The 21,830-nt window shown below is 34.8% G+C and overlaps 1 protein-coding gene across 9 annotated transcripts in view; it reads right to left on the reverse strand.

Annotated features, from left to right (window-relative positions):
• Window positions 1–21,830, reverse strand: part of LOC136031289 (solute carrier organic anion transporter family member 1C1-like) — a 178,652-nt gene that overhangs the window by 113,077 nt on the left and 43,745 nt on the right. For 4 of the 9 annotated variants that reach the window (XR_010618483.1, XR_010618482.1, XR_010618481.1 and 1 more), the window contains one exon: window positions 9,790–10,555. The exons of 4 other annotated variants lie outside the window; for them this stretch is intronic. Coding sequence is in view for 1 of the 5 variants with exons in the window: in XM_065710736.1 (XP_065566808.1) it covers window positions 10,326–10,555 (230 nt within the window). In the remaining 4 variants the exon portion in view is untranslated. Of the gene's footprint in view, window positions 1–9,666; window positions 10,556–21,830 lie in introns of those variants that run through there. One more of the 9 variants, XM_065710736.1, reaches the window with a different exon arrangement.

Raw genomic sequence — 21,830 nt, forward strand, 5'->3', positions numbered from 1 at the left:
GCCTAGAGGACAAACGAACAACCTAGATCCAATGTGACAAGACCAATCCGAGCAGCTAAGGTAAAGGGTTTTGAAAAAATGTTTAAAGCAATGAAAGACAGAAATGAAGAACAAAGAAATATGTAGTTAGAATACTTGGGACAATTACGACAAAACAAAAGCGAAAAAAGAAATATCCGGTTCCAAGATCAGCGGCAACAAGGAGTCGAGCGAGTTAAAAATGAAAGTGCAGATTAAAGACATATACGGTTAACAGATATGCTACAGCAGGAACAAAGAAATATGCGGTTAGAAGATAAACAGAAACAAGAATTACAAGTGGTAGCGAAAAAATGAGTACCGTATCAGAACTTGTCAAAAATGAAATGATGGACAAAGAATTTTGCTATTATAACACAAGCAACCGCGAAAGTCAGAACGGGTCACAAAATGAAAGTGAAGAAGAAGGAAATATTAATTTTGGAGAACAACGCCATTACAATCTTTGACGCTAACAATATGTGGCGCAAAACCCAGCACAAGCTTACAAAGATGTCATAAACGACGCAACCATTAATTACAAATCATTGGGACCCTTCATATGTGTTCCATGTGGAGCCCTCCATTTTCCGAAGAAAGAGTAGCAAATGAGGTGACTCATTTAGAGGTTGCTACTCACAACGAGAATCCATATTTACAAGCCTGCCGAGTGCCAAGATCTGAACTCAAAATAGGCTACATAGTTTTTTTTCTCTTAAAACTGATATCTTGAAATTGTGTTGCGAGAGCAACACTTTGGTTTTGTCCCATTTTTTTTTTCTATGCCACCGATCTCAGCTTATTCCTGGAAACTGGTAAGGGTCTAACCTGTGCGGTCTTTACGGAAAGTGTGGACCTCAGGCAAAATTGATGAATATGACATTAAATTTTAGAAAGCTCCGCAGAACTCTTGCCTGGGGCCAAAAAGGATGGTTTTTGCTTGTCCACGAGCCAGAGTCTATGGTGTGCGAAGTGAAGTGGAGTTATATAGCCTATGTCAGAGAGGAGTATCTGAAGTTGCGCAGCCAAGCTTTCGTTTCATCAAACCATGTTTCTGCTTTCGAGTGGAAAGCTCCGTTCTAGCAGGCAAGCAGGCAGGCACCACTTGAAGATGGAAGTCCATTGAAGATGGACTAAAATCCATAAGTGTTAAATATATGCGGCAGTTACCTGGCCCCACAGCCACCATATCTTCTTTGAGTGATAAATAGAAAAATTTACAGAAGCAAAAATGTGGCTTTTTCCCACGGGTCCGAAAGTGCTGCCATCTATTGTTTCTACCCATTTCCGTTCGTGATTTCAGCTGAGTTTATCATTCGGTTTTTCAGACTTGGGATTGCGGTAGGGAAATGGTATCAGATGTGCCTAATAAATTTTAAAAGTTCTCTCACAGCTCGTTACCATGAACTGTTTAATGAATTTTTGTTTTTATCTGAACAATACGTAGCTTGTGATTTTCAATAGGTTTGAAACTCATTCCTAATAGGACAAATAACTGTCAACCGGCGCTAAGACCCTGGAGAAAAATAGGGGGCACGCTGAAAATTTCAATTTTCCCCTTTGGTCCAGGTATTAACCGCTGAGAATAAAATCGGTGCGGCGTTGAGGACTAGAAGAGTAGATAAATATATCTACTCTCTTTAAACGAGCAATTGTGTGTGTATTTTTGTTTTATTTTTCGAAAAAGGCTCAATATTTCTTTTTTCAAAAATTGGTAGCCTGAGATTACTTGGTCTAAAAAACGATCAAGATAGATCACAAGTTTAATGAAATTCGTTTAGAGCCGAAATTCGAGAAAAAAAAATTCATGTAAACAAAGTTATGAGAACAACTCTAAAAATACAAGTTTACAACTGCTGAAAATAAACAACCTAAACCATCAAACGTGAAAAGACAAATCCGAACAGCTGAAGCAAATGGAATGGAAAAGAAGTGGAAGACCATGACGAACGAAATGAAACGCAAAGAAATATCAGATTGGAAGACTTGTGACGACGAGTATCACGACGAATCACAAGTGAAAATAATTCACGAAAAAAATCTTTGGTTAGAAGACAAACGAAATCCAAAATTCAACCAATCATGGCAAAAAACAACAGTAGCAAAAAAAATCGCAATATCCTTGTTATACATAAACTGCAGTTACTGCTTTGCCACCCCCTTTAAGTTAAAACTAGAATGAATATTCCACAAAGGGATTTGACGTTTTCAATTGATGGTGCTTTTGCAACTTTTTGTTCTCCAAACCTATTAAAAGTATGACCAACATCCCGAAAAAACGAAAATTTACAATTGTTGAAAATGATAAGTCGTTGGAAGATGAAGAAATTCTATCCATCCATCTGGACTACCAAGCGTAACAAGACCAAGAGGAGGACTCAAATAACGCAAATTCACAAAAAAACCTGGGCCATCAAACGTGATGGGACTAATCTGAACAGCTAAAGAAAAGGGCATTGAAAAAATGTCTGTGGTAATGATGGACGAAAATGAAGAAAAAAGAAATATGCGGTAAGAAGACTAATACTAGCAAGAATCACAACAGATCAAAAACAAAAATTGAACCACAAAAAAAAAATAATCTTCAGTTAGACGACAAGCAAAAGCGAGCATCAGAACCAATGAAAAACGAAAATAAAGCACAAAGAAATTGGTTTTCGACCATTTTTGTACCGATGGTGAAGTTTTTGTTTCAATCAGACACCAGTTTCAATAAATCTTAGGTTTTTTCAAAATCACCATAGTTTTCTTTTCGTTATAAACTTCTATTTTTAAGGTGAACGAAAAAAAAGTTATCATTCCCGAATCACTGTTAGATGGAAATTTTTCTCATTAGGTAGCTTTTTTTAACCTGCATTTTTAAACTTTTGGTTACCATGGGCTCCAGTTCGCCTTTTAATAGGCTGCAGCTAGAGCTGCAACCATGATGACTAAATAAAATTGCTATTGGAAAAAGATGGAGTTGAACCCACGAGCTTTCCAGTAATTTCAGTGATAAAGTATTAAAATAAATTAGTTCTTAAAATAAGTGCAAAAGCTTGCACATTCTAAATAAATAGATTAACCGCGGCTCCACTAAAAAAAACAACAAAAAACAAAAACTGAGCGGAAAAACCCTTTGTAGGGTGTTTAATTTAACACTGATACTTCTTGACTAGTTGTTTTTCTGTGGGTGTGTATTTCACTGTGTAGCCCACTGTTAATATTTAATTAAACAATTCTATCGGTGATTAGGTCAAACTATAGATCAATTTTTTATTTAGGGACAGTAATTCTTAGCAAGACTTCGTGTTTGCTTCAATTGGTCCCCAGACCATAATTGTTAATTTTCCTTTTATATAGTTCTAAAGTTTGAAAAAGATAATTTCGCGAGAGACAGCATGTTGAGGTGACAATTTGACCTCTGATTTGGTAACTTTTGGATAAGGACAAAAATATGGTAAAGTAGTCTATAATTTCTACAAATTTCGAGCATAAAAAAGAAATATCCGATTAAAACTTTTTACAATGCTATTAAGAATACAAATTATATCAAATGCAGCGTCTTATTTTAGTGCTATCACTTTTACCCAAAATCTCTAGAAAGTATTGGCGTAAAAAGTAAAAACCACATCGTGATGTTTGTTATAATTCCTTCAGTATCATCAGTACTTAATGAGGTTATACCATAACAGATAATGTAACAAGTATCTTTTGAAAAGTTTTTTCTCTGTGATATGGTGCCATTTTTGACTGTCCTTACTTATTCCATGTGGCTTGTCTTTTATTGTTCCAACTAAGAAAGGGCCATAGGTTTTTTTTTCTGTGTGTAAAAGAAATTCTGGGTTGAACTAATCCTAAGAATGAAACTCGCAGTCTCTTGGTCTGAACAAAAGGAAGTTTTTGGTATATATAACGCCTTGAAAAATTATACAAGATTATGAATGAATGAAAAACTGTTTAAAAAGAAAAGGCATGGGAAAACTGTCTAAGCCGCAATGATGAATTGAAAGATATATTCTGTTGGAAGAGACATCGGCTATCCAACATAAATTATGTTTCCAGGAGCAGCTGCAACCTAGTAAAGAGTGTAAAGACTAGTGTGGAGATGTTTAATGATTAGTACTGCTTGAGCAAGACAGTGCCAGGACAAGGACGAAATGAATCTGTCCTCCTTGCAAGTGAAACGAAATACAACGAAAAAAAAGCTGCCATAAAGATTGTAAAACTAGAAGACATTAGGATGATCCGAGATGAAATATCGAGAATTATTATCACAATGGAACTTAACAGGTTGAAAAAAGTAAAAAATTTAAAAGGCTGCCTAAAATATATTGACATTTATGTTGACGAAAAAATACTGTTATTGTTAGAAAATTACAAGAAAATTACAATTGTCTCAAGAACTTAACTTACCTGGATGAGAGCAACCAAATCATAATCACGTTATTTCATTGGCCTAGCTACAATGTCACTTACTACAGATACCAGGTCTACTATTAAACTAGTTCCTCCTTAGTCCCTAATCACTTCTTTTTCTCTGTCATCTAAATATGTAGGTCAAGAATCTATTACTGGTGCACTCTCATCAGCCTCTATTCCTCCTATAAGTTTCTTTACTATTGGCCAAAACGTCCTAACATTCCCTTCTCTACATTCAGTCTTCAGTTGTTCTCCTTTCCTAATTTCATACCCTTTTTTCTTGATATTCAACATTTTCTTATGCTTTTTCTCAGTCAACTAATAATCTATAAAAAATCTAGTATTTTCCCTACTACCTATACTATTCCTCGCTTTCCCCAGCGCCTCCAAAACTTCCTGACGTTTCCTTTCCCAATCTTCATCTAAGTGTCCATTTTTAATATCATTCTTAACTCTACAATTTAACTTTGAACCTACTTTTTAAACAACATCATAAACAAACACCATTTACTTATCTATCTTTCCATCAACTATTAAGACCAAACATTTCTCCAAATCTTGCTGAACTTCTTCATTCATTACCATACCCTGAAACCTCCTCCCTGTGTGACCATCAGGGAGGAGGTGATTCATTTGCGTGGGAATTGGTTATTATATTTGTTAAAAGCATAAGAAAGGAGTCAAGCACTGTAACCATCTTGTCCCTATGTCAGTTATGGAGTTTCTTATGTATTCACAACCACTGCTTTAAAGCCTCCTTAACTCTCCATAGAAAAACAAAAGCAATAATTAAGATTTTTCCATAAAAAAGTTGTGAATAGCACCTTAAAAATCACATATTCGAACCCCTTGTGAAAGCGTGGTGAATGTGGCTGAGATTCCTGATTAAAAGTTTCCAAGAAAAAATCCCTTGTGTCGCAAGGAACTTCCTTTGTTAGATCTATCTGCAAGCTAATTTTTTTTTTTTTTTTTTTTTTTTTTTTATGTTCGAATCTTTTTCTCTCATCTGCTTTCATCCTTCAAAATTAAATGTTCTATTTAATTTTCTTTACATTCGGCTGATAATACAAGACTTAAACTTTGCCCTAAAAGACAAAAAGAAGACCTGAATTTTTTTACACTGAGGTTTATTACCAAATATAATGGTACATTAGTTATATTAGTATTCTATACAAACTATTATTATTTATTATATCATTATTGTATAATCAGTTATTTTATCTATCTAAATAAAATGTACTGTCCGTCCGTCTGTTACACTATTTACAATAAAAAAAGGGAAAAAACCAAAAATAATGAAGAAAAAGAAAACTAAAAAAATAAAGAAAAATAAAAAAAACTAAAAAAAGGTGAAAAACTAAAAAAAAATTTAAAAAGATAAGAGTAAAACTAAAAAAAGAAAAAAAAAGAAAGAAGAAAGAAAACTAAAAAATAAAAAAGAAAAAAACTAAAAAAAAGAACAACTGAAAAAAGAACAACTAGAAAAATAAAAAAATAAATCAAAAGAAAACTCAAAAAGAAAAAACAAAAAAAATTAAAAACTAAAAGAAAAAAAGACAAAACTAAAAAAAAAAAAAAAAAGAAAAGAAAAAAAAAGAAAAAAACTAAAAACAATCTTCTATAAAAAAAGGAAAAAACTGAAAAAAAGAAAAAAAACTAAAAGAAAATTAAACAAGAGCTAAGAGCTCATATGGCACTTGTGACGAGGCGAGAAGAGCTAAGAGCCAAGAGATTTTATGGTATGAGCTCTAACAAAATCCTATGAATCAATAGATTGATTTAAAAAGGAAAATAAGAGGCTTAATGCCGGTTAGGATTTAAAATAAGAGCTCTGAGTCACGAAGTCCTTCTAAATCTCAAAATTCATTAAGATCCGATCACCCACTCGTAAGTTACAAATCCCTAATTTTTTCTAATTTTTCCTCTCCCTTTAGCCCCCAGATGGTCGAATCTGGGAAAACGACTTTATCAAGTCAAATTGTGCAGCTCCCTGACACGCCTATCAATTTTCATCGTCCTAGCACGTCCAGAAGCACCAAACTCGCCAAATCACTGAACCCTCCCCCCAACTCCCCCAAAGAGAGCGAATCCAGTACGATTCTGTCAATCACGTATCAAGGACATTTGTTTATTCTATCCACCAAGTCAAACAAGATCAAACGATCTGGTCGGGATTTGAAATAAGAGCTCTGAGACATGAATTCTTTCAAAAAATCAAATTTCATTATGATCCGATCATCTATTCGTAAGATAAAAATACCCCAATTTTCACATTTTCCAAGAATTCCGGTTTCACTCCCCCCAACGTCACAGGATCTGGTTTGGAATTTAAAATTAGAACTTTAAAGCACAAGATCCTGTAAATTTCTTTGAAGCAGAAAAGAATATTATTTTTTACAAGCATATCAGCCTCTAAGCAGAAAATTCTTATAAAACTTATTAAAGTATCATTAGAAATGGTGATTAGTCGCTGGGGATGGCAGCCAGGGTTTCTATTCTAGGGATTTCCCCCCCCCCTATAATATGGATTTTTAAGGTCTATTAGGGGCAAACTTTTTATTTAGGGATTTGGGGAATTTTACGGTCTTCTGGATTCTTTAAGGAATTCCTAAGTTTTATTCTAAATCCAGTGATTTTTCACGATATAGCGCATATATTCATTATTCAATCAAATAAATCATAAAGCAAGCGGACTAGTTTAAAAAAAAAATGGTAAATAGTGGTCCATTACACCTCCCAATATGTGCCAAATCAGTATCCATGCAAATTTACTGTCTTCTTCTGATTTAGCACTATATCAGATAATTAGCAAAACGTCTTAAAATAATGTCATCTCATACCCTGGAAGTGGTCATGTGGATATGTTCGCTCCTTCCATTCACTGGATGCGAGGTTTAATCCCAGTCACTGCCAGGGAAAATCATTTAACAAGTCCTTTAACGAAATTTTTTGCTTTATCTCCAATTAGCCATGGCTTGATACCAACTTAATTTTAATTTTTAAAATTGTCCAATAAGAGTCATAGCTATTCCCACCCTTTTTACCTGTGCCGTTAACCAAACACTTGGAAAGCTATAGATCTCCCCATTCGCCTGCGAGTTCAGAGGACTTGTCGGTCAGGTGTTAATCTTAAATCACGTTAGTCCACCCGAGACTCTAAGTAGGCAAGTCTATTAGGGTTAGGTATTAGGGTAACTGAAATTAAAGAAAAGAAATTTTCTAATGTGATAACACTTACTCGGAAATGGTAGCTATTATCCTTGTTAAACTTAAAAGCAAAAAGCAATGATAAAAACGAATTTATGGGAATTTCCAAAAAGCTCCAAAACTCGGAAAATACTGTGAGATCAAAATAAAAAAGTGCAGAGTTGAAATGTTCCTACTATCAAAACCGTTGTTTGGCAGTACTCTGTCCCCCACCACTTATAAAAATCCAGAGACTACTTTTTTCCATCCCTCCTTGGACGATACGATACGATACTTTATTAATAAACATAATTATAACTCTTTACATTACACATCTACTGCACTGATGGAAAAAAATAAGTTTTTGTTGGAGTGCAGTAGTAAAAAGTAACCATTTTCTAAACACACCAAAAAATAAAGTAATAAATGGCCAACAAAAAAAAGAAGACATACCACAAAAAAATGATCTTTTTTTTCAAAAGAAAAAAAAACTCAAAAAACAACCCTACTCCCTCAGAGCCGGGTCGCTCCGTACTACAGTTCGTTACCACGAACAGATTGATTGTAGGCTTAAAAAATATAGAAAAAAGGACAATACAAAACTGTCAAATCAGAAAAGCTAAAAATGAAAGCCATGGAGAACAGAACAAACAAACATCGAATCGACCAAAAAGACACATCAGTAGTAGTAATGACTCTTGTTTTGTCAATAATAGAAGTTAAGATTACAAAAAATTATATATTTATCACGTCAGCCTTTCAACTTTTCGTTTGTTAGCATATGTATCTAATTTATTTGAGCCATTTTAGCGATCAGAAAATAAAACAAGTTATTCAGTGTTGAAAACTTTAGCGTAAAGAATAAGGTATCGAGGTGGGGGGCAACTCCTTCATATGTAGAATAATTTCTTTTCGTTTTCGGTTTTAATGTTGCTCCTTTCATTAAAGGAGTCTAATATTTTTCATAAAAATTATGAAAAATATAAATATTATTGAAATCAGAAATTATATTAGAATTGAGTTATCGGGTTGAATTGAACCTGCCTCCTCTTGTATTCTAATTTATAATTTTCAATGCAACTGGTTTCTACTTGGATTCGTCAAACGAAAAAAATAGAATCTACAGGGAAATTAGAAAGGTTAGTAGAAGAACAAAGGGGAGGTAAATGGTTCATCTCCCCTTAGGTTTTATGACCCCCCCCCCCAATTTTTTTAATGTAAGAAAATTAAAAAGTATAATAAAAAACGAAGAGAGTGAAAGCCAAAACTGATGATTTATTCGGCACCCCCTATCAGAGGACGGGGGGAAACCATCTCACCTGATTTCTAAGAAATCCTATTATGATAAAACAAGGGTATTCACATCGTTCTCTTCAATGAGAATTAAGACACTGTTATTAGAATGGGAACTAAAGACAATTAATTAAGTCATTAAAATAACTAATTATCCTTAATTATCAATATTTTAAACATTAAATCCAGTTAAATTATTGTTGAATTGCGTCAACAATTGCATTACAAAACTAAATCCTTGGTTATGATCACTGGATCTCTGATAGATCTCGTTAAAGAATAAAATCTATTTTTTACTTATATTGTAAGTTTTTAGCCCCCAACATGCAGGCAGGATTAAATAGGCTAGGACGGGGTATTTTGTAAGACAGTATATTAGGATACAGTTTCTCTCTCCATTTTACTGTATAGATCCATGAGGAAATTTGCAAGAATCCCCCCCCCCCTCTGGTAAGTGAATCTCATAAATATATTATGACTCAAAACTTCAGTGTTGTTTTTGGGAGGAAGGTTCTTTAGATTAACCAGATTCAAAGACCAAAGAGAGGAGGACAGCAAATCTAGGTATATCCTGATAAAAGCATATTTTTGAGTGTTATAGTTTAACCTAGACAAACCTAATTACGTTGGCCTTGTTTGTTTATGATTAGGCCTATAGTTTACTATACTGTGTTGCTGTTAAGTAGTGATTAAGTAGTGCATACTTACAGTTTTTGATGGAACAAAATAAATAAAGTAATATGAATGATAACAAAATAATATAGAAAATAATAAAAACAGTATTTATAGCATTATAATAAATTAGTATAAAATGTTAAATAAAAGAGTAAAAAAATAATTCAAGATAAATGAACAAAGTAAAAACTACTCATAAAATCAAAAAACAATTACCTCAGGCGATAGTTTGCTGAGCTTGATTGTTGGCTTCATAATTCCAAGATCCTTAGTCTTTTGGCAGTTTTATCAAACTATCATTTTCTTTACACTCTTTACACTAGATTTTTCATCCTCTGCAATTTCAACAACTCTATCACCATCACCGACTACTTTGCTCGATTTCTCTATCAGGATTTCTTCAACCAAAATAGAACCATCACTAACACCATGTACATTATTTTCGCCAGGTTTATCCTTTGTCCTTATGAAGTTTTTTTTGAGGCTCTTTATCAGGTGTTTTTGTGTCATTTAAAATTGGGATTAGCTTTACTTTACTAGTACTGTAAAACAAAGGTTTTTGAACTTCTTCAACTTAGTTTTCCTTATTCACGTCACGACTCAGAGATATTTTAAAACTTCATTCAACGGAAGTACCTGTTCAAAAGGAGGCTCATTCACTGTTGTCAAAGTTTGTGACTGAGGTACATGACCAACCATTTTATTGACATTTACCTTCTGACATTTGGCATTTTAAATTTTCAAATTGTTTTTTACAACCTGCACTGGTGAGTCAACAATGCTTGGATTCGAAATTGAAAGATATTTGTGTGAAATCTGCTCATGTATTTGTGCTGGGAGCGGGAGTCTGAGATGGATGAATGGCAGTTTGTGACATTGGACTTTTCTGTGAAGTCCCTACACTCAAAGTAACAGAGGCAGGATATAGCGGCGAAGGCCCTGAAAACTGCACTGGGGCTTAAGAGCTCTCTTGCTGCATTATCTAAAAGTTCAAGTTAAATAATTCAAAACAAAAATAAAGAAACAAAGGAAAAAATAATAATATTACAAAAAATACTAATTAGCTTCATTGGACGTTGCACTTTGATCTAGAACGATCTTCCTGGAGAATTTATCCCAAAAGTTTTTCTGTTAGCTCTTTCAAAACAAGGCTCACTAGTAAACTAAAACCTTGATAAAGGACTAGTGACTAATATCTGACAATACCATGGACCACAAATCTAATAATAAAAAAAATCATATACTATCCAAACTAATATAAAAAAGGAGATATATAACACTAAATAAGAGAAGCAGTACAAAATATTTTTGCTGATATATCAGCTGGATATAGCAGAATTCAAACTAAAATCAGCCGTGTTTATTACTCACCCTCTTTGCCGCATCTCAGGAAGGGATCGTGTTGGGAAGAAGAGTTGTGCTGTCAATTTCCAAAATTTAGAAGAGGGGGAGGGGGTCCAATGACAATACCAAAAAGGGCAACTTTCAATGAAAATAACCCCAAGACCAAAGGGGGAGGGGGGAATCTAGGGTAAATTTTCTATGCGATTTTGTGGCGCTTCAAGAAATAGGTGCTTCTGTAAAGCAATCAATCTTTGTTCTTAAAGCGTCTGTTTTAACAAATTCAAAAAGTTTCCCAAGAAAATGCTGCCTTTCTGTGACAAACCAGTTTGTCATTTTCTATACTCTTTAATCACTGAAAGACAATACTGCATTTAAGCAGCATTAGATTAGGAATATCTCTTTAATATAAAAAAAATATGTTTACTGATGGTTTTGATACGACTGGGCAAATTTTCTAAAATGGAAGGAAAAAACATGTTAAAATGTTACAATGTAAAATATCATTAAAAAAAAAACACCTTTTTTGATACTTCGTAAAAAAAACACGAAAAATAGACAAATTACCCCCCACCCCCTCCCAGATTTAATACATTTTTTCCCTTCAGCCTAACATTTAAATTGATTGAATTGGCACCATTACCTGTCATACAAGGATAGTTGTTCATATAAGGATGGTTCAACTTGCAAGTCCCTATCATATCAGCAACGGGTTGTGAAAATGTAAAAAAAAAAGAAAACAGTGGAAGCCATTAGATCTGTTCAGTAATCATTTACTCATTCAATTTATTTTTGGAGAGCAACTGGAAATAAAACAAAGAGGCAAATTAAGTTAAAAATATGTAAATTACAGAGGAAAATGTCAAAATCTTCAGATTTTGAAAAAAGAAACACTGACCAAAAGATCCCATATTTGTTTATACGTGATACTAAAAGTAACCAAAACAGGCCATATTATACTTTATTATTCAATGCTAGTGGAATTTATAGTCAAATTCATAGCTATATCATGGGAGAGGTGCAGGGGTGGCTCGAAGGACCAATGCCAGGGGGGTGAGATCCCATCACTTAAACCACTCAAATTCACAGTTTTGTTCTTCAGTTATCCTAAAGCTAATGCCATATCTCACAAGGGTTTCTACAGCGTCAAAAAAAAACAAAACAAAAAACAACTTCTTTTAGAGGCTAGATCTGAACAACCAGAAAAAATCAAATTATACGTGAGCATAAGAAAGTTTTTTAGGCATGAGTTGCTACCAGTTCGGTTCCTTTAAACCTGAATTATTTCAAACGACGCAATCGAAAAACGACATTGGAAAATTAAATTAAAAGATTCAATAACACGAATCGGTTATGTTTACAAGCGAATCTAGTAATTGATATCTACAATTGAAGCGAGTTTCGTCAACATCAGCCATTTTTTTACCGAGAAGTTTGAGAATGCAAAAGTGTTTTCAGGACAAGGAAAACCAACTTGGGTTGTCTCAGAATTGAGGAACCGAGACCTCAATGAGGTCTCGGCTTATACAGCTATTATACGGCTTATACAAATAAACGGCTTACACAAATTTGTAAAACCAAGGAGGAGTTACCCTCCCCCCTTCAAGCAATACCTAGGGATGTGGATCAAATCATTAGTTAGAAGTATTAGGGGAAGTATACCAGGAAAACATTTAACAGAGTGCAAGAAAAATTCCACAGAAAATAATTCTTCAATGACCTCTAATAGTATTTTCGTAAACTTGTTCTTAGAAACACTATCCTTCTCATAAATCTAATTAATTTTTGTCTGCATGTATACCAGAACAAGATACTTTCCATTCTATCTAGATTGAATAAAAAAAAAGTTTTTTTAACTGAAAGTAAGGAGTGACATTAAAACTTTAAACGAACAGAAATTACTCCGCGTATGAAAGGTGCTGTTCCCTCCTCAACACCTCACTCTTTACGCTTAAGTTTGACTCTTTCATTCTACTTTTTAAAACAGCAAAAAACTTTAGCGCAAAGAGCGTGGCGTTAAGGAGGGTACAGTCCCTTTCATGCGCGGAATAATTTCTATTCATTTTAAGTTTTAATGTCGCTCCTTATTTTCAGTTTAAAAAACATAGTTAAAAAAATGTAAAATTTCACAAATGATATCAAAGTTAATAACAAACAACATAAGAATAAAAAAAAAATCTATCTAATCTATGAAATTTAAAGTAGTTCATGCTTCCTTCATACTTGCAGCATCATGTTTTATACCCTTTTCCAGATGCCTAAAATCTTAACCCAATCCCCATTAGCATTTTGACATATATCCCTCCTCCTAATGAGAAATGCAATAGGCAAGTCCGGGTGCAACGTGGCAAGTATAAACTACCTTTCAGCAATTTCTGCTTCGTAAATATATTTCTTTATGGTTAGGTTTAAATTTTCTTATTCCATAAAAGAGAGCAAATAATTTAAGATTTAAATGTGTCGGACTGGACGTCAGACCGTTGATCTATAGTAATATCATTTTTTAAATCCAGGTTCAAATCTTGAAGTTTGGAAATTTTCATCCGAAGGTCCTCTTTGCACTTATTCAAAACATTACTGTTAAAAAATTTAGCAAAATGAAATAATTATTCTGAATCTTAGCAAACTATGTCATTTTAAGCTAAATCCCAAGCCTTTACTTCCAACATTTCTTTGAATTAAAATAAGACGGATTTCACAATAAACAAGTATTTTCCAAATAGGGAAGACTTCAGCATTTTAGGTTTCTAAGGAAGTTACTGTTGATAATAACCAGAGCTGGGATAGTTCCATAATGCTGGATAATCATCAATAAAGCGCTGTATATAGAAGCCTTCTTAAACCACCGTCTCCAACCTTCTTAAACCTTATTGTTTTCAATAAAATGCTAAGACTTTAAATAGAACAAAATGAGACGGTAGCTACGCGGTGAGAATAAAAAAAAAAAACTTTTCGTTTAGCTTAGGTTTAATATTCAATATTTCTCTTTTTCACTTGTTCTTTTTTTTTTGAGTGAACACGGAGGAAGAAACTTCAATTTCACGTTAGTAATTTACAATTATTTAAAGAAAAAATAATTGTACTTTTTCTTACGACTAATATCTGCTATTTCTCTTTTTCGGGTTTTCTTTTAAGTCAGCATGAAGGAAGATAATCTTATTCCAAGTAAGTAATTTTTTAATTATTTAAAGAAACAAACAATGGTGCTTTAGTTCACGACTAAAATTTGATATTTCTCTTTTACAGATTCTCTTTTGGGTCATTATCGAGGAAGAAAAGTCAATTCCAAGTAAGTAATTTATTAGATCAAAATTTCGTGTAATAGTGAAAATTATCTGAATAATGTTTAAAAAGATATTACATGTTTAACAGCGGCGTAATTTACTATGGGCCAGGGGAGGGGAGTGGTGGGCAATTGCCTACTCCAGCCCTAGTTTGCCCCCTCTTCCCAGCTGAAATTTATTTTCTACTAATAATCTTGTAATAACTAAGCCAGCATAAGTCATGCATCCAGAGAAACGGGTTAGTTTTCTTTAGTATATCCTTTTCTTTATGGTGTTATTGCAAAGCTTAGAAAAATGTCAAGTGTCACCCAATACCAGATGACACTGATATCCTGATGACTTAACCGCGGTAGCTACTTGTCCCACTACACTTATTCCGTAATTTACTCGTTAAACTAACGGGAGTTTAGAATCAATAAGCATGCAACATGTTTCAAAAGATATTACATCTTTAACAGGGGCATAATTTGCTTACTGCCAGAGGGGGGGGGCGGGGCAACTGCCTCCCCCGGATCCCAGTTTACCCCCACTCACAGCTGAAATTTATTTTCTACTAAAAATATTGTAATAGTATATCCTTGCTTTTATGGTACTTTATGGCTCATTTTTCTTTTTTCAATGTCATTTTCACTGGATTTGGAAAAATTGGCTACAACTTTGATGTTCCCACTCATGAAAGTGGAAGTATATTAGACCTCATACTAACAAATCTTGAGGTGTTTTATGAACCACCAGTTTCCCTAGGACCACTCGCTAAGTCAGACCACAACGTTCTCTGGTGGAAACCAAAGAGCAGAAATAATATACCAGAACCAAAAAAGGTTAAAATAGTTTATAGACCTCTCAGTGAAAGCTCCATCCAAACATTTGGCAGGTGGATCGCTAACTTTGACTTTGATCCAATTTGTGTTATAACAAATATTGATGAAAAGGTCGAGACATTATACTCGATTCTGCAGCAAATGTACCATGAATTTTTTCCAGTTAAAGAACGCACGATATGTGAGACGGATAAGCCGTGGTTAGATACTAATATAAAAAAAAAATGATCAAAGAACGATGTAAACTCCATGCTGCAGGAGACATACTGAATGCAAACAAAATAAGAAACAAAGTCGTCTCAGCCCTCCGAGCTTCCAGAAAAAGATATGTACGGGAAAAAATAGCACCACCCCTCAAGTCAGATTCTCATGAATGGCATGACGCAGTAAAACGGCTTAGTGGGGAAAAGGAAGGAAACGAAATACGAATCAATAACCCAGACGGTAGTCTGATAAAAGCCTCGGAAGTCAACGAATTCTTTACTCAGAATTGCACTACCCACCCAACCGTAATTGATGAACAAATGTGTGACATCATTAACATCAATAGTTCTGATGAAATCGTAGAGGTGTCAGAAATGGCAGTTCACTATGCAATTGGACGACTAAGTAACAACTGTGCCTCATACCCAGGTGAACTCCCCGTGAAATTACTGAAAGAGTACTCACCTTTCTTAGCCAAGCCTATTACATCAGTGATAAACCAATTTTTATCAGAACAATCATTTCCGAAGATGTGGAAAGCTGCATATGTCCGTGTTATACCGAAAGTCAAGACACCCGAGTCCTGTGACCAACTGAGACCAATATCGATAATTCCTAACTTAGCAAAAGTAACTGAGGGTTTTATCTACCATTCTTTGCTAGAACAAATTGCACCTGCGATCGATCCGTACCAATATGGTTGCATACGAGGCAGCAGCACTTCAATATGTCTAGTGCGAATGTGTCACTTAATCGTCCAGTGGTTGGACACTTCAAATAGTACTGTTGACTTATTTCTGGCGGACTACCGAAAAACATTCGACCTTATCAAACACATGACTGCATTAACTAATCTGAAAGAAATGGGAGCTAAAACACAAATACTACTATTAGTAAGATAATTTTTACAAGGGAGACGGCAATCAGTTTACCCTTTGTTTGCAGAAGATACCTGCTCTGAGTGGTCAGAAGTAACCTGAGGATGCCCCCAAGGAACGAAATTAGCTGCTCTTTTATTTCATGCCGTTATCAACCCTATCCTTACAGAATTTGAAGAGCGTTTCAAGTTTGTTGATGACTTATCTGCACTTCTCAAATATATAGTCGAAAATGCAGTAACAAAGCAGCAGTCTGACCCGACTTTCTTCACAGACTTCATCAACCAGTGTAAGTCGAATAGAATACAAGTGAATGAACAGAAACCAAAAGTTTTATGATTTAATCCACTCAAGCGAGAAATCACTATCCCAGATGCTCTGTTTCCAATTGTTTCCTCTGCAACAATCCTAGGCGTAACATTTACCAGTGAAGGCTCGTTTAAGCTGCATGTAGACAATATTTTGCACAAGGGTCACTATTCAATCCAGAGATCAACAAGTATGCGCAGGTTAGGCTTCTCTGATCGTCAGCTCCTGCTGGCATATACAAACTACATCAGGCCTTTCCTCGAGTATTGCTGTCCCGTTTGGGGTCCCCAAACTCAGAACATAGCTTACATGGCAGATTAACTAGATCATGTCCAAAAACGCGCTACTAGAATAATACTTGGACCCAGTTTCAGCAGCTACGAAAGTGCCCTTGAGCTCTTGAATTTGCCCACCTTATTCGAACGAAGATATGAGCTAATAATGAAATTTGGGAAATCACTATTAACAAACGAGAAGCACCGATCCATACTTCCACCCTCCGCATCAATCAGCAGACATACTAGGCATTACAACAAACTAGAACCAGTCAAGTGCCGTACGAACAGATTCGCAAACTCCTTTGTGCCATATTTCGTAAGAGCATTTAACAAGTGTTAATTGTAATTTTGTGATTGTAAAAGTAGCGTAATTTAGCGTTCATTTTTGAGTGCTACGATAGCTATTTAAATAAACGAATACGAATATTGCCAAATAATTACCATCTCAAAAGAGGGAGCAGCTTTTCAAAGTTTTTTGTTTCGAAAAAAAATTGAACTGGATGATAGAATTTAAACTTGTAAATTTGAACATGCTATGCATAGAGGGGAAAGTCAATAACGTGTAATTTCAGATCGTGATTTGAAGAGCATCTAACTTTAAATTCCATTTTCCCAGCCCATTTATTAGTAATTACACACCACTTAAAATACACACAGAAAAAGTTTACTTAACTAGTAAAACCCCGAGTTATTTTGGTGTTTTTCGTAATTTTATAGCGTATCCAAAGGAATAAGCCTTTCGGAGGAGCATTAGAGCAAGAGTTATAACTTATGCAGACTAACATATCTATTATAAATAAGAATAATATATTGAAATCTCATTAGTTGTGGTAAAAAAATATTGTAGCAAACATATTGCATTATATTTTTTCGTTTTAATACAGATTAGAACATTATGCGATGGTCCCAACAATGGGTGCATCAGCGACATCTATTTCAAAACAAAGGTAACTTCAAGGTTTGAGCATCGAAACACAATATGGTGTCTTTCTTGAGATTGATAGCATTGTGTCCAGTGTTTCCATCCTAGGAATTTTCCCCCTATAATATGGATTTTTGAGGTCTGTTAGGGGAGGGCTTTTTCATTTTTGCATTTTTAAAGTCTCTTGGATTTTTAAGGAATTTCCAGGTTTTTTCTAAATCTGGTGATTTTTCAGATTATTACCCATAGATTCATTATTCGATCAAACAAATCATACAGAAAGATAACTAAAAGAAAAAAAAATAGAAAATAAGCGGTCCATTACGCCTCCCAATATGTGTCAAATTAGTATTTATGCAAATATACCGCCTTCGAAACTTCCAATTTCGCACTATATCAGATATAGACCTCAGACCGTTATTATCAAGATCATAAGCAAACCTAGTTAATTACAAAATTGCAAATATGTTTTGTATTTCCTATTTCACATTATTTGCTCAGGTGAATTTTTTTCTTCATGTTTAGGTTTTTTTCTCAATATTCTATCACTTCCAATTTAGGTATTTTTTTTCTCTTAAAACCTTTGAAAGTAGACTGGATATGAAAAGACCCTCTACATCAGCAAATGGATCACAAATGGAGCTATTGAAAAAAAGAAGGTAGCAGTGCTGCAACAAGTACTCCAAATTTTTACTAAAGTATCAAGTATTAAGTACTCCTTGTTTTTTTTTACTTAAATATCAAGTAATAAGTACTTTCCCAATTCTTACTTAAGTATCAAATATCAAGTACTTGCCAAAATTGTGCTTAACTATTACTTCAAGTATTCATTCTATATATATATATATATATATATACTAGCTGTTGGGGTGGCACTTCGCGCCACCCCAACACCTAGTTGGTGGGGGAGCTTCGCGCAACCCCCCAAGCCCCCCCGCACGCGTAAGTCGTTACGCGCCATTGTAGTTGTGTCCCTGTGTACCACCTATGAATATAGATAGATTTATGTATGTGTTTAAAGCAATGAAAGACAAAAATAAAGAACAAAGAAATATGTAGTTAGAATACTTGCGACAATTACAACAAAACAAAAGCGAAAAACGAAGAAATATCCGGTTCCAAGATCAGCGGCAACAAGGAGTCGAGCGAGTTAAAAATGAAAGTGCAGATTAAAGACATATACGGTTAACAGATATGCTACAGCAGGAACAAAGAAATATGCGGTTAGAAGATAAACAGAAGCAAGAATTACAAGCGGTAGCGAAAAAACGAGTACCGTATCAGAACTTGTCAAAAATGAAATGATGGACAAAGAATTTTGCTATTATAACACAAGCAACCGCGAAAGTCAGAACGAGTCACAAAATGAAAGTGAAGAAGAAGGAAATATTAATTTTGGAGAAGAACGCCATTACAATTTTTGACGCTAACAATATGTGGCGCAAAACCCAGCACAAGCTTACAAAGATGTCATAAACGACGCAACCATTAATTACAAATCATTGGGACCCTTCAGCTTCATATGTGTTCCATGTGGAGCCCTCCATTTTCCGAAGAAAGAGTAGCAAATGAAGTGACTCATTTAGAGGTTGCTACTCACAACGAGAATCCATATTTACAAGCCTGCCGAGTGCCAAGATCTGAACTCAAAATAGGCTACATAGTTTTTTTTTCTTAAAACTGATATCTTGAAATTGTGTTGCGAGAGCAACACTTTGGTTTTGTCCCGTTTTTTTTTTTTTTTCTATGCCGCCGATCTCAGCTTATTCCTGGAAACTGGTAAGGGTCTAACCTGTGCGGTTTTTACGGAAAGTGTGGACCTCAGGCAAAATTGATGAATATGACATTAAACTTTGGAAAGCTCCGCAGAACTCTTGCCTGGGGCCAAAAAGGAAGGTTTTTGCTTGTCCATAAGCCAGAGCCTATGGTGTGCGAAGTGAAGTGGAGTTATATAGCCTATGTCAGAGAGGAGTATCTGAAGTTGTGCAACTAAGCTTTCGTTTCATCAAACCATGTTTCTGCTTTCGAGTGGAAAGCTCCGTTCTAGCAGACAAGCAGGCAGGCACCACTTTCAAATTGAAGATGGACTAAAATTCATAAGTGTTAAATATATGCGGCAGTTACCTGGCCCCACAGCCAATATATCTTCTTTGAGTGATAAATAGAAAAATTTACAGAAGCAAAAATGTGGCTTTTTCCCACGGGTCCGAAAGTGCTGCCATCTATTGTTTCTACCCATTTCTGTTCGTGATTTCAGCTGATTTTATCATTCGGTTTTTCGGACTTGGGATTGCGGTAGGGAAATGGTATCAGAAGTGCCTAATAAAATTTAAAAGTTCTCTCACAGCTCGTTACCATGAACTGTTTGATGAATTTTTGTTTTTATCTGAACAATACGTAGCTTGTGATTTTCAATAGGTTTGAAACTCATTCCTAATAGGACAAATTTCTGTCAACCGGCGCTACGACCCTGGAGAAAAATAGGGGGCACGCTGAAAATTTTAATTTTCCCCTTTGGTCCATGTATTAACCGCTGGGAATAAAATCGGTGCGGCGTTGAGGACTAGCATTATACTCTTAACATTATACTCGATTCTGCAGCAAATGTACCATGAATTTTTTCCAGTTAAAGAACGCACGATATGTGAGACGGATAAGCCGTGGTTAGATACTAATATAAAAAAAAATGATCAAAGAACGATGTAAACTCCATGCTGCAGGAGCCATAATGAATGCAAACAAAATAAGAAACAAAGTCGTCTCAGCCCTCCGAGCTTCCAGAAAAAGATATGTACGGGAAAAAATAGCACCACCCCTCAAGTCTGATTCTCATAAGTGGCATGACGCAGTAAAACGGCTTAGTGGGAAAAAGGAAGGAAACGAAATACGAATCAATAACCCAGACGGTAGCCTGATAAAAGCCTCGGAAGTCAACGAATTCTTTACTCAGATTTGCACTACCCACCCAACCGTAAGTGTTGAACAAATGTTAAATATATATATACATATATATATATATATATATATATATATATATATATATATATATATATATATATATATATATATATATATATATATATATATATATATATATATATATATAGATATATGGGAACGAACTGTAAGTAAGGAGTGACTCGGCTCAATAGTAGCCAAAACTCTAAAAAATGGATGCGCATTAATAGATGCATCAAAGAATCAGCTTATTATGCTTATTCCAAATATATAAGATTCATCAATTTTAGTCCTACCCATCAAAAGTTGCCTGAGAAAATTTGCCTAATTTTCGAAAAAGGGAAACACCCCCTAAAAGTCAAGGAACCTCAACGAAAATTATATTATCTCATTCAGCGTATCAAAAAACCTACTATAGAAGTTTCAAGCTCCTAGATACGAGAATATGAAATTTTGCTTTTTCGCCAGAAGAAAGAACTCGGATACGTTCAGGGATGATCGTGTCGAAATAATAGTTCTAAAAAATCTAAAGAGGGTGCATTCGAACGAAAATTAAAAGTTCTAGTTCCCTTTTCAAATGACCAAAAAGAATAGAGGGCAACTAGTCCCCTCCAACACCCCTATTTCCCCAAAGTTATCCGATAAAAAGTTTGAGAAAGCAATTTTGTTGAGCATAGTTAAAAAGATCCTATAACTATGTCCTTAGGGGTAATACCATTCCGTAGGGTGAGGTCTGGCCATTGTTTACGTATTGATCAGCCCATTGTTTACGTATAGCATTTGTTACTGGGACATTACAGACATTTTTCGTGGGGGGGGATTTTGTGCTGGGTTGGAGATTATTTTCCGCGTGGAGGAGAAATTTCTGGGGGAGAACTTCCCAGGAGAAATTTTCTGGGGATGTATATCCAGGGAAAATTTTACACTGGGTGGATTTGACAGAATTCCTATATGAAATTATTTTTATTTCTTTTACTTTGTCTTTGCCAACTCAATTTTGTATGTGGAGATGTTCCGGAGGAATATTCCCGGGCATATTTTCAGCGTGTTTGGATTTCCGGGAAACAATTACAGAGAAAGCGAAAGTAACAAATACGCCAGCTATATTGTTGATAATCAGTATCTTGTTTGTGAAAATATCTTTCATTGTTTTCACAAAACCTAAAAATAAAACAGAAATTCTGGTTAATTGATCAGAGAACCAATACATTTATATACCTTGTTTTCTAATCGAGCTCCGAAATCTAAGGAACATATATTTT

This window comes from Artemia franciscana, chromosome 9 (genome assembly GCF_032884065.1).
Source record: "Artemia franciscana chromosome 9, ASM3288406v1, whole genome shotgun sequence".
Classification (NCBI taxonomy): domain Eukaryota; kingdom Metazoa; phylum Arthropoda; class Branchiopoda; order Anostraca; family Artemiidae; genus Artemia; species Artemia franciscana.